We start from the raw sequence: 14,633 nt of genomic DNA on the forward strand, positions 1-14,633 counted from the left end.
TCAAAAAAGCATTGCAGTTCTAGGCAGGTAACATAAAAATCCTTAAAACCTTCTCAAACATTTGAGGGCAGAGAGGCTACAAGGTCAAGAACGAAAGACATTAAATCAAACAAACCCAGCTTCATGTAAACAATTCAGGATCCTGCTCATTTTAAAAATCATTTGACATAATTGAAGAAAATTATATCCATGATACCTATCATAACGTAATTACTGCGCACCAGTAATTTTCATCAAGTAGCCCAGGGCATTAGAACAGTGGAGCTATTGATCCGAAGTGTTCATAGAATGTTAAAATAAGAAATCAGTACATTTTCAGTACATTCCTGTGAGTCAAAGCAATTAGTAATTTACGAAGACTGAAAGATTTGCATTTACACACATTGATTGCAGGAATAGACTCCAGCATCCCTGCTTCTTGGGAAAAGAAGTTAGGAAATGAATAGACTGGTGAAATGGCATGTCAGTTTTTAAAAAAACTTAAGTGACAAAACCGCACTGAAATTTAAAAAATGTGTACGGCATCAGGTGCTCCTTTTTTTTATTTCAACTGACTGAAAACTTGATGGGCCTGTCTGCACCCATCTTGGAGAAGTATTTTTCTCTGTTCCTTTTTTGGTAATCTTATAATTTCAGAATCAGATTCTCAAAATAGTCATTGTATCCTGTGCTCCAAATGTTGACATGAGTCTGAGATCATTCAACTTCCTTCTAATTGTTTTTCTCTGGAAATGTGTAAGCCCCAGAAACTTCCCTTGTTCAACAATTGCAGTTTCACAGGACCTTCCCAATACAGCAGCCCCAGGACATTCCATTTGGTTAAAATAGAAATGATATAATAATGGAAAAGTAATCATACAATTCATTACAATACCTATAAGTGTAGACTGTATCTCCAGCGCAGTATTTGAGACATACAGAGTACATTACACTCTGACAAATGTATGGTTGGCTTGGAATCATAACTAAAGATGTAACAGGGCGTAAAAACTGGGGACACTTTGTTTATCTCGAGAGTAAAGAGCACAACCAACAGAAGGCATCGATATCACTGCTGGATGATACTTTTGGATCGAAACGATACTACTGTACTAAATAAGACAAATGGTCCTAACGTTTCTCCGACCAGAATGTTCTCTAACTTTCAGTTCCTATATAACAGTGAAGTGAAAAATGTTTTCTATTTAAAATTATTTTTGAAATGTTTTTTTTGCAGTGCAGTAAAGGGAAGCAGCACGTCTATTCGGCGACACTTCTGATGATCGAGGAGGCGGCGGGTGATGCCGCGTGCTTTCGAGTGGTCGGGCAGTGCCGCTCACCTGGCGTCGCCTCCGGTGTGCCATGGCAGGTTGTAGGAGCCAGGGTGGAGATGCATCGCAGGGGCATCGGCCGAGGACTCGGAGAGTTTGGCCAAGTGCCAGGAGTGAGGCCTGATCACCGGGACACTCCTTCTGCAACAACCAAACACACAGGAACGGCTATAAGCCACAAAGAGAGGCACTGAAAACATTCAACCTTGGGACAATTGCGATAAAGCATGCCATTTTGGTATATTACCTCTGGAAAAGCTGGTCAGGTAAAAATAACTTTCTGATGTTGCAATTTGTACTGTATGCCCAACTACCCACATTAAACAAAGATTAATATAATTAGGACGCCATGTGATCTTAATCGGTAAGGAATGTTACTCTCTCTGATTCTACTGGTTTCTTTGCCAGATCAGGATCGTTTTTGATCATTCTCATTTTTCCATCCTGCAGGAGGACTGAAAGAATAAGATCAAGAGCTAGCAGCACATTTTAGTTGTATACTTATTCGATTGAGCTGCAGGGTTCAGCCACACCAGCCCTGAGAGTCAGCCCAGCAAGTACTGACCCCTAGCAGTCTGCAAGCCAATGTAGGTGACCGCTGGCTAAAGTCACTTGGCAGTCACGTCCTCGACTGAGGAAGTGAGGCCTGTTTTTTCATTCAAAATTCACTGGAGCACCAACCCGATGTAACACTAGCAGAGGCATGGAATTAAGCACAGCATGGAACTAAAACAGGCAAGCATAGCCAACAGAAGATTCTTATACACAAAGCATTTTTCCCCATGATGCTTATCTGATGACAGGTTGTGACATTGGATGATGTGGTATTTCAATACTTGTCTGTGGGTATTAGACCAGCAGTGGGTTTGAGAGGATCGTAAATTCCAAAATCCAACAGAGATGACTGAGGAATGAAAAACTCAAGTTTGCTCACAGTTCTTGCTGCTGAAAGCACAACTGAAAACATTGACGAAAGCAGGCGAGATTAGCGCAAACACATGTGTCAACTGAAACCACTTGGCAGGCCAGCCTCAGCGAACACCCACAGTGCGAGAAAGTATCAGCCTGCAGTCTAGCAAGCAGCCAGGGGTCTGGCCTCATATCTGGAAGGCTGTGGGTTCAAATCCCAAGTGAGACACTGATGTTGCCCCCATTGTTTTCGGTTTTTCTATTGAACCTGTATTGCATGCAGTGGGAGGGCTTTGTTTGACAGTCAGGCTCTGTGTCCCACGATTGTAGGCACTGTCAGAATTTACTGTATGTATCGATAACTCACTTTCCTGTCATTTCTGGTGGAATTAAATATCAGGAAAAAACAGAAGGCAAGAATACACAACAATATGAGAAGATACTCTCCTATACTCCGAACAAACTCCAAAGTGGGGGCAGCCCAGAAGGACAGACAACAGTGGGTGCTATTAAAATAACTTTGATCAGTCCCTCATCACATACCCCTGACAAGAATAGCTAGCATAGAAGACCATCGGAAAGGATGTAAGATGGACAGCATGCATAATTAAACATTTTTAGTGCTAGCACACAGAGTAATATGATAAAGCGAATGTAAAATCAGTGCTAAACAGTGAAACCCATATTATACTTCATGATGCATAACACCCTAATACTGGAAGCAAGCTTCCAAACTGTATCAATGATCTACATCTTTGGGTGTACTGTATGTGTGAGTAAGAGATGTAGGCAAAAATAAGAGTTGCACCACTTTTTGTGAACCGAATAACCGAAGTGTCTGTGTTCTCACAATATTTGCCTTCAAACTGGTTAAAGGATAAATTAAGAACACATTTTTGGTCTGGCTCACATGAGAGAATCTGTAGAAATTAAGATTATTTTTGTTAATGTATTTGCAAAATAACATTTGCTATACACACATAGATGGAAATGAGGAAAACACAGTTTCCAATGGCAGTTTTTCAAGGCTTAACATCCAGTACTTCTGGCATACATTTTTTGGTTTGTAAGAATGAAATTTTCCGATGCAATCAAAACCTTCTTTGGATTCTCACATTTATTTAACATTATCATAAGTAAATTATAACCTTGCATAACATTATCAAAACCAAAAACTTCTAGAGCAGAGGAGTACTTTATTAGCTTAGAAGCACAGAATTAGAAAGTTAAAAAAATGCAATATACTGTCTCTATTGTACACTGGAGTCTGGAAGAGCACATGCATCTTTGATACTCCTGTTTTCATTAGTTACTAAAGTAAACTTCAAATAAATAAATAAGAAAGACAGGGACACAACTGTCACTGCCACCGACTTTTAAAATGTGAATTATTACAGAAACAGCACAGAAGCTTACTTTTTTCAGAATTTTACACACAACTTTGTTCTGGGTAGCAGAGCAGCACGCTCATCTTCCAGCCACAAGTGTGATGCAGTCCTCCAATCAAAACAAGCACGCTGCTTGCTGACTCTTCATAGTTTACCTCTCTCTTCGGACAGACAGCTGTACAAATACTTAGCTTTCTTTGTCCAGGGGTGGCCGCAGACATAAAAGCAAAGAATGACCTGACTTTTTCAGAGTCTCTCGCAATCAATCAAAACCACAGCACTCTCTTCCCTAAGACTACCAGGCTAAAGTCACAGCTTTTTATGTATTTACAGTATATGACGACTTTGCTTCTTCTATTTTCTATGTTCCTATTTTGTTTTGACTAGAGGTCTAAACTGGAAGTTCCTATTTGAATTTCTTTTATTTTGCCCTCTTGTCTGCCTTTAACGTGTGTGTAGATTTTTGGGGGATCTGATGTACAGTAATATGAGATGTGTTGAAGATATACAGCTTATTGCTATCCACTATGATATTTAAGCTCAGCTCCGATTAATGGGAGAGTCTGCTCCAGAAATGTAGGAGGGTTTTGATCTTTTCGTGGAATGGATTTTAAATTTAAATTTATCCCACCATTCTCAAAGTCCTACCAGCCACATACAAGAGCTTAAAATAAGAAATAAGTATTGCCTGAAAAATACCCAAAACTACACTACAGGGAAAACGTCATATTCACAGCTATAATATGAAGACTGAAGGTTATAGTGCTTCTAGAATTTAATAATCTTGTGTTGTTCATGGTAGCAGAACAGATAGGGTCTTACTTATTAATAATATTGATAACTGCTCCAGCTGGAATATCAGTGAGGAATCTATACGCACACTTTAAGTAACCAAATAGCTGTATTGCATAGATAGCTGTATCACAGGGGATGACAAAGGGAGAGGTCCCATAATGTTTTAATATTTAGCATTAACATCAACACTCATGATAAGCACCTCTCAAATTTTACAAAAATTGAATTAGCCTGCATTCTTAGTTATACTTATTAAACCAATGAAACGCTATAGATGATACTTCCAAAACATGTCACAGTTGACTTTTTGATTTGTCATTTGTATACTTTTAAGTTCACTAAAATTGGATTTTTTATCATTAATCCCTACAGGGCCAGAATTTGTCATGCAGTCTCAGAGAAAGGCATTTGATATAGCTTGATATAGCTTAATCCTAGATCCTTTCACGGTTTGACATTTGACATGACTCTTCTGATGATACACTGTTCGCTGAACAAACCGTGTGGGCTATCTCAGTAATCAGTTAATTACCGATTACTATTTAAATTAAATCATAAGAAAAACCTTAGTAAGTACTACAGCAAAAGACGCAATGATGAAACAATTAATTAACTCCTGTTGATTTTGAAACTAAATTATCAGGTTTATTTATAAACGACAATAACATAATTCACATTTGTATTTACAAAAGCATCATTCCTCTTTGTATTTTATTATTTTGTTATCCTGTCTGTCTTTTACATATGTGTGGTTTTGTTTTCTTGATGTACAGCAGTATGTGTTTAAGATATACAGTTTGTTATCTACTATAATATTTAATTACCACCCAGTGCATAGTTTTAGCGTACAAGACAACATTTCAGAGCAGTTTGCTGCAATAGATTTTAGAGGAGGTTCTGCTACTCTGGGTGTTTTAGCCTCAAGCAACACTAAAATTAAATTTAATGAATAGAAACAGCTTAGCACATGGTTGAGAGTGAAAGAAATCTGAGGCTAGATTTCAAATCCACTGTCAAATCAAAATAAATCAAACCCCTCTTGATTTGATTTAATCCTGAAATGACTGGAAAACAAACAAATTGCACTGTGAGACAATTCCCTCGCACCCACTTTGTATGAGCTTGGTGGCTCTCTCTGGAGATCAGTCATGCCAGAACAGCTGAATCTCTACATACTGTAGACTATCACCTCTCCACCTCTGTATGCCACAAAGCCAAGTTCAAACATGACACAGAGTACTTACTGCGCTCTGCATGTGATGAGACACACGTCCCAGTTCCTCAAGAGTTACTCAAATCAATTTCCCGTGACCATACAGCTGCCTTAATCCATTTATCCAAATATCCCAGCTTCAATCCATTCAGATCCAGAACAGGCACTGTAAGTTGGTCTGTGGATTCAAACCACAAATGACATGCCTGTGCAGTAGCAGAGCTTCTTCAATACTACGGGAGGCAGACTCCGAAGAATGTGTAGCGGAGGAACGCTGGAATGGGTAGACCCAACTCTTATAGTTTCTTGCAAGCCTGAGTCTTGAGACTGTACGTCACAGAGGACAAAAATACAACCAAACACGAAACAACTCCAAATAATCAAGCCAATTGAAGGCTGTTGCTATGCTTCAGCCAATCGTTGTCTCTCTCTAAGCAAAAGAAAGTCACTTCGTATTTCGCAAATGGAGTTTTCTTTCATCACTGTGACTAAGCCAGCCCTAGATTCCAATCGGATATTACTGCTAGAAAATGAACACCCCCCCCCCAAACACACAAAAAAAACACACTACTAAATACCTCCTCTCATTCTCCTATCTTAACAATATTATACCACAGGAAATCTGGCTCAGACTGTGAGGAAACAATGTTCAGAAAAGATAAAGACAAAATTGTCACAAGAATAATATGGAGGGCTCTTTTATTATTATTTAAAGAAGAAAAATCAAACACTTCCTGTCTCTGAGACACGTCAGAAGCTTAAGAAATTCAGAACTGGGAGCTAAATGGTTTAATGGCTTGTTGCCAGGGATAGGTTTTCTTATACTTTTTGTACATTGAAAACACAAATAATGAGCAAGATTCCATGAAGTTCTACCAGGACACGTTCTGAGAATCAGTGAAAACAAAAGAAATAAAAAAAGGGCCACTGACAAGACAATGTTGATGAAATTCAGGCTTATTTTTCCAACCATTTTGAAAATTAGGATAATTTATTTTCATTTGGTTTATCGAGATCTCCTCTTTAGGAATATCCAATTCAAGCTGAATCACCGCTGCAACTTATTGTGTGGTCAGCATCCGAGTCTGACAAATTGGCACAGGAAGGCCCGACTCACTGTACACTCACTGACCTGTCCAGTACTAACTCAGAGTTGGGGAGTGTTCTCTGACCCCACTCAAGGCACACTGCCACCGTAGCTGCAGTATGAGCAGTTATGGCAAAAGAACTGCTTCTGTTGCCTATTTATACATCTATATAAGCCATGAAAGGCCATGTTCCAGATGGCTCAAGACATACATCCATCCATTTTCTAACCACTTCTTCCAATTCAGGGTCATGGGGAAGCTGAAGCCTGTCCCAGCAAGCAACGGGAGCAAGACAGGGTACACGTTGGTCAGGATGCCAGTCCATCACAGGACACACACAGACACAGACAGATACGCATATACTCACATCAGGGCCAGAGATCCCAGAAGCCAATTAACCAGTGGGACTGTGGGAGGAAACTAGAGCACCAGGAAGAAACCCACGTAAACATGGGGAGAACATACAAACTGTACACAGATAATTGAAGCCAGAATTGAACTCAGGATACATGGCCTCCATGGATACAAATAATGCCTAATGTTAAAATGTATAATCGTAATATATCTGTTTAGTCCAGATCTTAGTGTGAGATTTCTAGAGATGGAATTCTGTTGACCTGATGGACTTCCTGCATAAAACTGTTAAGTAATCTTGACTAATGTCTTCAAATTTAGAAGTCCATATTCATTTTCTTTAATACTTTGTAGATTTCAGCACATTGGCAGCCTACACTGTCTTTTTCATCTTTTGCATCTTTGTTGCTTGCAAAGCAACAAGTAAAGGTTTATTCCATGCTGAAAAGAGAAGAAAAGAAACACAACGTTTTGGCTGTGAAGTCTTCTTCGGGTGTCTTTGGGTTCACAACCATAGAAGGCTCCACAGTCGAAACGTTGTGTTTCTTTTCTTCTCTTTTCAGCATGGAATAAACCTTTACTTGTTCCTTTGCAGCCTACGCATGCTGACGCAGCTACCTACTGGAACTACTCTTTGTTGCTTGTATACATTCATGTCTGTCATTCAGAGAGGCTAAAAGCTTACGTCTTTTCCAGACTTGACAATTGCAATTTCAATGTTTGCAAGTGTGTCCAAACATGTCTTTAACAAACAGCAGCATGTTCAGTACAGAGCTTCATAAGTCTTATCCAAAACCGAAATGCATAGGCTTTTATCTCTTGTTTTAGCTTCCCTGCACTGGCTCCCTGAAATCCCTGAAATCCCTGTGGATTTCAGAATAAGATTCAAAACACTGCTGCTCAACTTCAAGGGCTCAAACAGTTTGGCTCCAGACTATATCAGTGAACTGTTAACTCTCTACACACCTACACACTGTTAGTGATCTTTGGATTCGGATTTGGGGCTGATTTGGGGCTGATTTAGGGCCGTTAAGTCCTTTTTGTACACAGAATCGTGCAGGCCTCACCACAGCAGAGTGTAACACCTGAGTTCCACTTTGCAGCACCACTCATGGTCTGCATTTGCTCTCTTCCACTAATAGATTGGACTGTTTTCTTTGAACAGCGACTCCCAAAAACCACAAGGAAAGACTCTATAGAGCTGTAGAGATGAGGTCAGTGTCTGAGCAGAGCTTCTGCCCTGGAGACAATGTGTGCTGAAGGAATGAGTCACAGATAAGCAGTAATGCTGATAACGGCTTTTGTACCAACTTCAGTTTCCATGACCCAATGGAAATCCAAATGTCTGATTTTAGAAACATCCAGGATCAACTTCTCTAGATCTACCAGGTTGAAGCCTCAAATTAAGAAACTCCTAAGTACTCAGTATTATTAATTTTTATGAATGAAGAAAAACACAATCCTAATTGTTATTCATTTATAATTATGTAATTACCATACATACAGTAGAGATAGTGTGATTTCTAAGGTATCACCCAAGAAGCATATGCTGCTGGGGAGAAAAACAAATGCTAATCAAGAAGCTAATAAAAAATGCATTAAGCTGACACAGGGATCCACACTTCATTACAGAATTATGTTGTTAATGAACTGCGGAATTAACGTATACAACTGTGGCTTCAGAACTGCTTACAAGAGTACCCTGGGTTTACATCTGCTCTGAGCACACAGAGACTTGTGAACTTGCTCAAGTTGAAATGAAGTGTATGAGTGGCAAAGTCAGGGACTGAATGATGAACTTCCTTTGCTTAATATCACAAGCCCTTTACTACAGGCACTGTACCACTTAGTCACCCAGTAATAAAGGCACAGACCTCTACAGATAGAACAATACTATCAGCTTGAACCTATTGAAGATAAGATGGTGTTAAAGTTCAACCCTCTCCCTCATGAATTTTTGACAGCCAGCTACAAACATCGGAATAGCTTGGTACATATTAAAATATGTTTTTTTTCTCTGACATTATTAAAAGTAACCATAAAACGGTCAAATGCTGAACGACTTGTCTGTTTTTTGGCAGCATTTGTCAACATTAGCTACTCTTTCTTCTGGGAACTAAGGATCATGAGCCTTTTGTGAGACAACAAATGAAAGGGTTAAACAGGAAGTGCACATCTCTGAAAAAAGTCATGTATGTTGGAACCACCTTGGAAAGAGAAAACCAATCGACAACATCGAATGAATTTGAGGTTGCGTTTGTGTTATTGTCCTGTACACTGCTGACTTCATCTCCAGAGCAAACAGTTGAGGGAGATAGGGAAGGTGGTGGGGGTTGTTGCATTCTTTCCTAAGGGAAAGGGTTAATTCCAATTTCCCTGGGGCCAGCCACAGACTGTAATTAAGTTTATTTGTGTTAGACACCCTCTTTCCCAAATGGCTCAGAGAAGGTCGCATTCCATTTAATCAATGATGCAGGACAAGGCCATTAACAGGAGAGTCCAGGAAGGGCGATGGTGAGGCATGCTTCCCAACACAATGCTCTGTTTGTTGTTTTAAAAACACACAAAGAACGAGCCAAGCTAACAAGGAGCCCCAGAGAACACTGCAAAATCCCACCCAACAGACAAGAAAACAGACTGGATCCAATTCTGCTCCTCTTTTCACACTACATTAGTACAGTTAGCACTCTTCTCAGTGTCCAATGTACAAACATTGGACCCAGAAACATAAACCTTAGTGCTCGCAGTAACTCTGTAGAACCACACTGCGGCAGTATAGAGATTTCTGAATGCTACCTGATCAGATACTCATATCTAATAGATACATAGGAGCATAAGGAATGTTACAAACAGTAGTATACTATTTGACCCAGTTTGCTTACTAGATCACTAGTAGCATCTTGATCGAAATATCTCACCCACCTGTTTCATGGGAAATCAAAACATATCAGTTTTAACACAATAGGTTAGGAAGTGTTTTCTAAACTCCCACTACCAATCATGGAAACTCTTGGTGATATAGAGCTCTGGAAAACATGTCATTGCAACATGAGCAACTGCAACAGACCTATATCTTTCCAAATTCTGCAGCAGTAATCTAACTTAGCTCGCCAGATTCATATTTAATGAATCTATCAATCCTGCATTTGTGGTTTTAAACCACACACTGTAAAAATTCTTTCAGCAATAAGCACATCAGATGGCAGAGGAAAAAGTGACATGAAGGTTCTTTTAGTAATTTTTAAATTAAGTGCAACCTACAAGTTAACTCTATTTAGTTAGAATCATCCAAGACAGTAGTGACTCGAGTGCTGCTGCAAGCTTTTAAAAAAGTAAAAATTTAAGATGTCTGGGAAGCATTTACTCCTCCAACTGGCTTTGAAAAGGATTTTCAACACTGGCATTCCAGACACACTCACCACCTAATAAAATGTTCTCTTCTATGACAAACAGAGGCATAGCTGGCTGGCCAGAGGGCCAAAGTGTTGGCTCTCTCATGCATCCAAATCACTCACGCTGTTTAAAGCAGCCCAGATAAACCACAAATCTACAATTCCCACCAATCTAAACATTTGGGACCATATGCATCTAAAAATACTATAAAACAACTCTCAGCGTTGCTATTTTATAATTGCTATATAATAATTTCTGCTAAAGCAGAGAAGGTTTTTGGATTAAAACTGGCAAAACAAAGATAAATGATTAACATATTAGCAGGAGGGGTTACGGAGGCTTTCAGAAGATGGATGAATGGATACAAGACACCTCTCCAATTTCAATCTAGCTCAAAGGATCATCTGGCAGTTCTGCTTTAGCGCTCCAGGAATGCACTGAAAGAACTTATACTGCCCTAATACTGTATATGCAAATTCTGAAACGCAGCCAGCTCACAGCGCACCATTTCAAAACAGTAACCTTGCTCCTGAAGTCTTAGCGATATAGCAAAGTGAAAGAAAGACCCAAAGGATCTTTGAAGACTGAGACTGCTTTAAAGCCCGTAACACAAACTCTCAAAGTTCAAGAAATGTGTGGAGTTCTTATGTTCAAGCAGGAAAAACAAGGAAGAGAGAGGGGCTCCAGAATGTGAGGAATTTTCATTGTTTTCAGCAGGAAGGCTGGCTTCCTCGACTCCTTGGTTAGAGAAGAATGTTGTTCTCGCCACTGCGCCTACAACCGACCTCCCGAGAAACAAAGTGCTTCCTGAACATTGCGCTCCCTGACTCTTAAGGTCTGGAAAACAGCTCTTGTTTTCCAAACTGCCAAAAAAAATCACCACTGATCCCAGTCTGACTGAAGCCTGAGGCCAACAAAGAGGCCTAGGGAGACTTGGATATCGCCTAACTGCGAATCAAAAAGACCATTACAATCCACACAGAATAGGGATTGGAGAAATTGTTCATGATCTACCTGCTAGAGTAAATAAATAAAATAACTTGGCAATGTTGTTGAGTTATTCTAACTACAATCAGGACTTTTTGCATCATCAACGGGAATGGGGATGGGGTGAGAGCACACTTTGACAATGAAGAGCACTACAAATGCCACTAATTGTTCCTTGTTGCCTTGATCTGTTCTGTGTTCAGCTGCACAAGGGAAGCATTCGGGATCCTGCAGATGCAGAACTGCAAGAATGCATGTAACTCCCCAGCTGAAGGCCAATGCAATTTATATTGCTCGCCGGATCATCAGGTCAAGACAGTCACATCAGACACATCAAGAGTTACTGACTCCAGTGTGCAAGGTGCAACAGGGAATGCACATACGGTACCTGTGCTCAGTTTCATACACAGATTTCTCAGGGAAACATCAATTGAGTGTGTATAACACTGCCCTAGGCTAGGACTGCTAGCCCTTCATCTGCTCATCGATGGACAGCATGTTGCACGAATGTACTTTTTTTTGGACACTGCATTAATATACTGTTTATACTGTGGTACTTTCAATCTGTACAGTACACACCTATGCGACTTTTGCACATACTTTGTTTTACAGTGACTCTTAGCATATTTTGCATACACCTAACTATTTATTTTACTTTGTATTGCTGTACTTATTTTAATTTTAAGTCTCTTCTGATGTCTATTTTTGCTTGTCTTGGGCTGGACTGCTGTAACACCTCAATTTCCCTTCGGGATCAATAAAGTCTTATCTATCTAAATGAGCCAGTGTGCAAAAAGGCCTTGACTCCCTCAGACAAGGCTCATCAAGACTGGTGTGTCAACCTGGACTCTTAGTAACAGGCCGCTTTTCTTAACTACTGTAGTAGCTACTGGGGAGGACTCTGACTTGGAGATGTACAGTCATACTCCCATAGGTGGCAACTTCACACCACTGGTTGCAAGTATACGTACTTTTGTTATAAGCAATTAATTGAAAGTGAAGTTTTTGGGTTGAGTAGTACGTTTTGCACATTAAATACTCTCAGGGAAGACAACCGGTTCATTTGTTTTCCAGTCTTCACTGCATTTCTTGGAAAATGCTGCCAGCTGCTATCACCACAGAATCTTCTGTCTTCTCCCCCCCCCAATACCTCCAGGCCACATATTCACAAGTTTTAGCTCCTGCAAAGCCCCCCATTTACTCGGAACAAACAGCTTCTCTTCAACGGCAAGACAGCAGGCTTGTGTATGTTGGCCTGCCTCGCGCTCTTTTCTTTCCCCTGTTTCGACAGCTGCTTGTGGTTCTCAACACAAACAGTTTAGCCTTTGCAGAAAAGTGTTTTTAGTGGGCTCCTGCATCACCCCCTCCCCGACATGGGCCCAGCCCGGGGGTTCCCACAGGAAAAGGAGAGGAAAACGACAAGGGCTGAACAGGAAGCGTGATGTTATGTCGAAAGAATTCCTCAGGCCTCTCATCCCCAAACTGTCAGGAAAGAGTGGAGCTGATTAATCAAATGTGTCAATTTACATCATGCTTTGCAAACTAGCCTGGAGCCAAAACTTGCAGTGCTGGGATACGTAAGCCTAATCTTGGATATTCACAGCCCTGAATGTTTTCTACTTCCTTTTAACTCCTTGAGTGAAAATGCCACGTTTTTAATCAAGAAAACACACAGATCAGAGATAAACAAAGTCCCCCTGAGGCTCTTAAGGACCAGTCAATTGGGAATCCAGAATTTTGAGCTATTCATTCTCTATTATCGGCAACACAACTGAGTAAAACTTTGATAGCATAAGCTTCAACTGGGCTAACACACGTATAAAGCAAACTATTACCAGCACAAATACAAACGCTTCTGCCATACTTACGAATAATCCAACAAACTGAAGCGTCCATTTACTAACTTCTTAATCCAATACAGACTTGCAGGGCAGAGACACAAAACACCAAAACAGACATACAGTAGGGTACACACTCACACAAGAACCAATTTTCCCACAGCCTAATTACCTTCCAAGTACCTCTTTGGACTGTGGGAAGAAACCAGAGCACCCAGGGAGAACATGCAAACTCCACATAGATAGCACCCCAGGTATAAAATTGAACCCAGGGCCCCAGCACTGCAAGGCAGCAATGCAGACCACCGCACCGCTGTGCCACTCACAAACTGAACCATGCATGTGGAAAATAAAGGGCCCAGAATAGAGCTCTGTGGAGCACCACATGGATTTTCTAGCCACTCCAGGTGTGAGCCTGGTCAGTACTTGGATGGGAGACCTCCTGGGAAAAACTAAGGTTGCTGCTGGAAGAGGTGTTAGTGGGGCCAGCAGGGGGCGCTCACCCTGCGGTCCATGTGGGTCCTAATGCCCCAGTATAGTGACGGGGACACTATGCTGTAAAAAGGCGCCGTCCTTCGGATGAGACGTAAAATCGAGGTCCTGACTCTCTGTGGTCATTAAAAATCCCAGGGTGTTTCTCGAAAAGAGTAGGGGTGTAACCCCGGCGTCCTGGCCAAAATTCCCATTGGCCCTTACCAATCATGGCCGCCTAATAATCCCCATATATGAATTGGCTTCATTACTCTGCTCTCCTCCCCAATGATAGCTGATGTGTGGTGAGCGTTCTGGCGCACTATGGCTGCCATCACATCATCCAGGTGGATGCTGGACATTGGTGGTGGTGGAGGGGAGTCCCCATTACCTGTAAAGCGCTTTGAGTGGAGTGTCCAGAAAAGCACTATATAAGTATAAGCAATTATTATTATTATTACTCCTGACACAGAGACCTCTAGGGCAACAAAGTACAAGAAGCTGAGTATCCCTAATTTGCTAAATGAAACCTAAAATGGTTAAGAACAGTAACCAAAAGACTAACCCCAATATCTATGATTATTAATCTGAATGTCACAATTCAGGGTGTCAAAAGCACCAATGAAATCTTAAAGGACCAAAACAAAAATGCAAATTGAGTCTGGCCTCAAAGTCAATCATTTACCACTGTGACGAATGCAGTCTCATAGCAGCGGTAGAATTGAAAAACCAGAAGAACTATGACTGTCAATTAAACTGCTTAAAGACTACCCTTTGAGGACTCAAGCTAAGAATAGAAATGTTTCAAAATGGGAATTAAATTACTAAGTATTTAATTAAGATAACCATCTTGAAGGATTTCACTTGGGCAGTTTTGAAAGATGCTG

The 14,633-nt window shown here is 40.6% G+C and overlaps 1 protein-coding gene across 1 annotated transcript in view; it reads right to left on the bottom strand.

The window, feature by feature from the left end:
* shroom4 (shroom family member 4) overlaps positions 1–14,633 on the bottom strand; it is a 56,379-nt gene that overhangs the window by 17,321 nt on the left and 24,425 nt on the right. Inside the window, exon 3 of the mRNA XM_088924410.1 lies at positions 1,320–1,451. Within this exon, the coding sequence (XP_088780536.1) occupies positions 1,320–1,451 (132 nt within the window). The remainder of the gene's footprint in view (positions 1–1,319; positions 1,452–14,633) is intronic.

Source organism: Atractosteus spatula, chromosome 9 (genome assembly GCF_055471065.1).
Source record: "Atractosteus spatula isolate fAtrSpa1 chromosome 9, fAtrSpa1.hap1, whole genome shotgun sequence".
Classification (NCBI taxonomy): Eukaryota; Metazoa; Chordata; class Actinopteri; order Semionotiformes; family Lepisosteidae; genus Atractosteus; species Atractosteus spatula.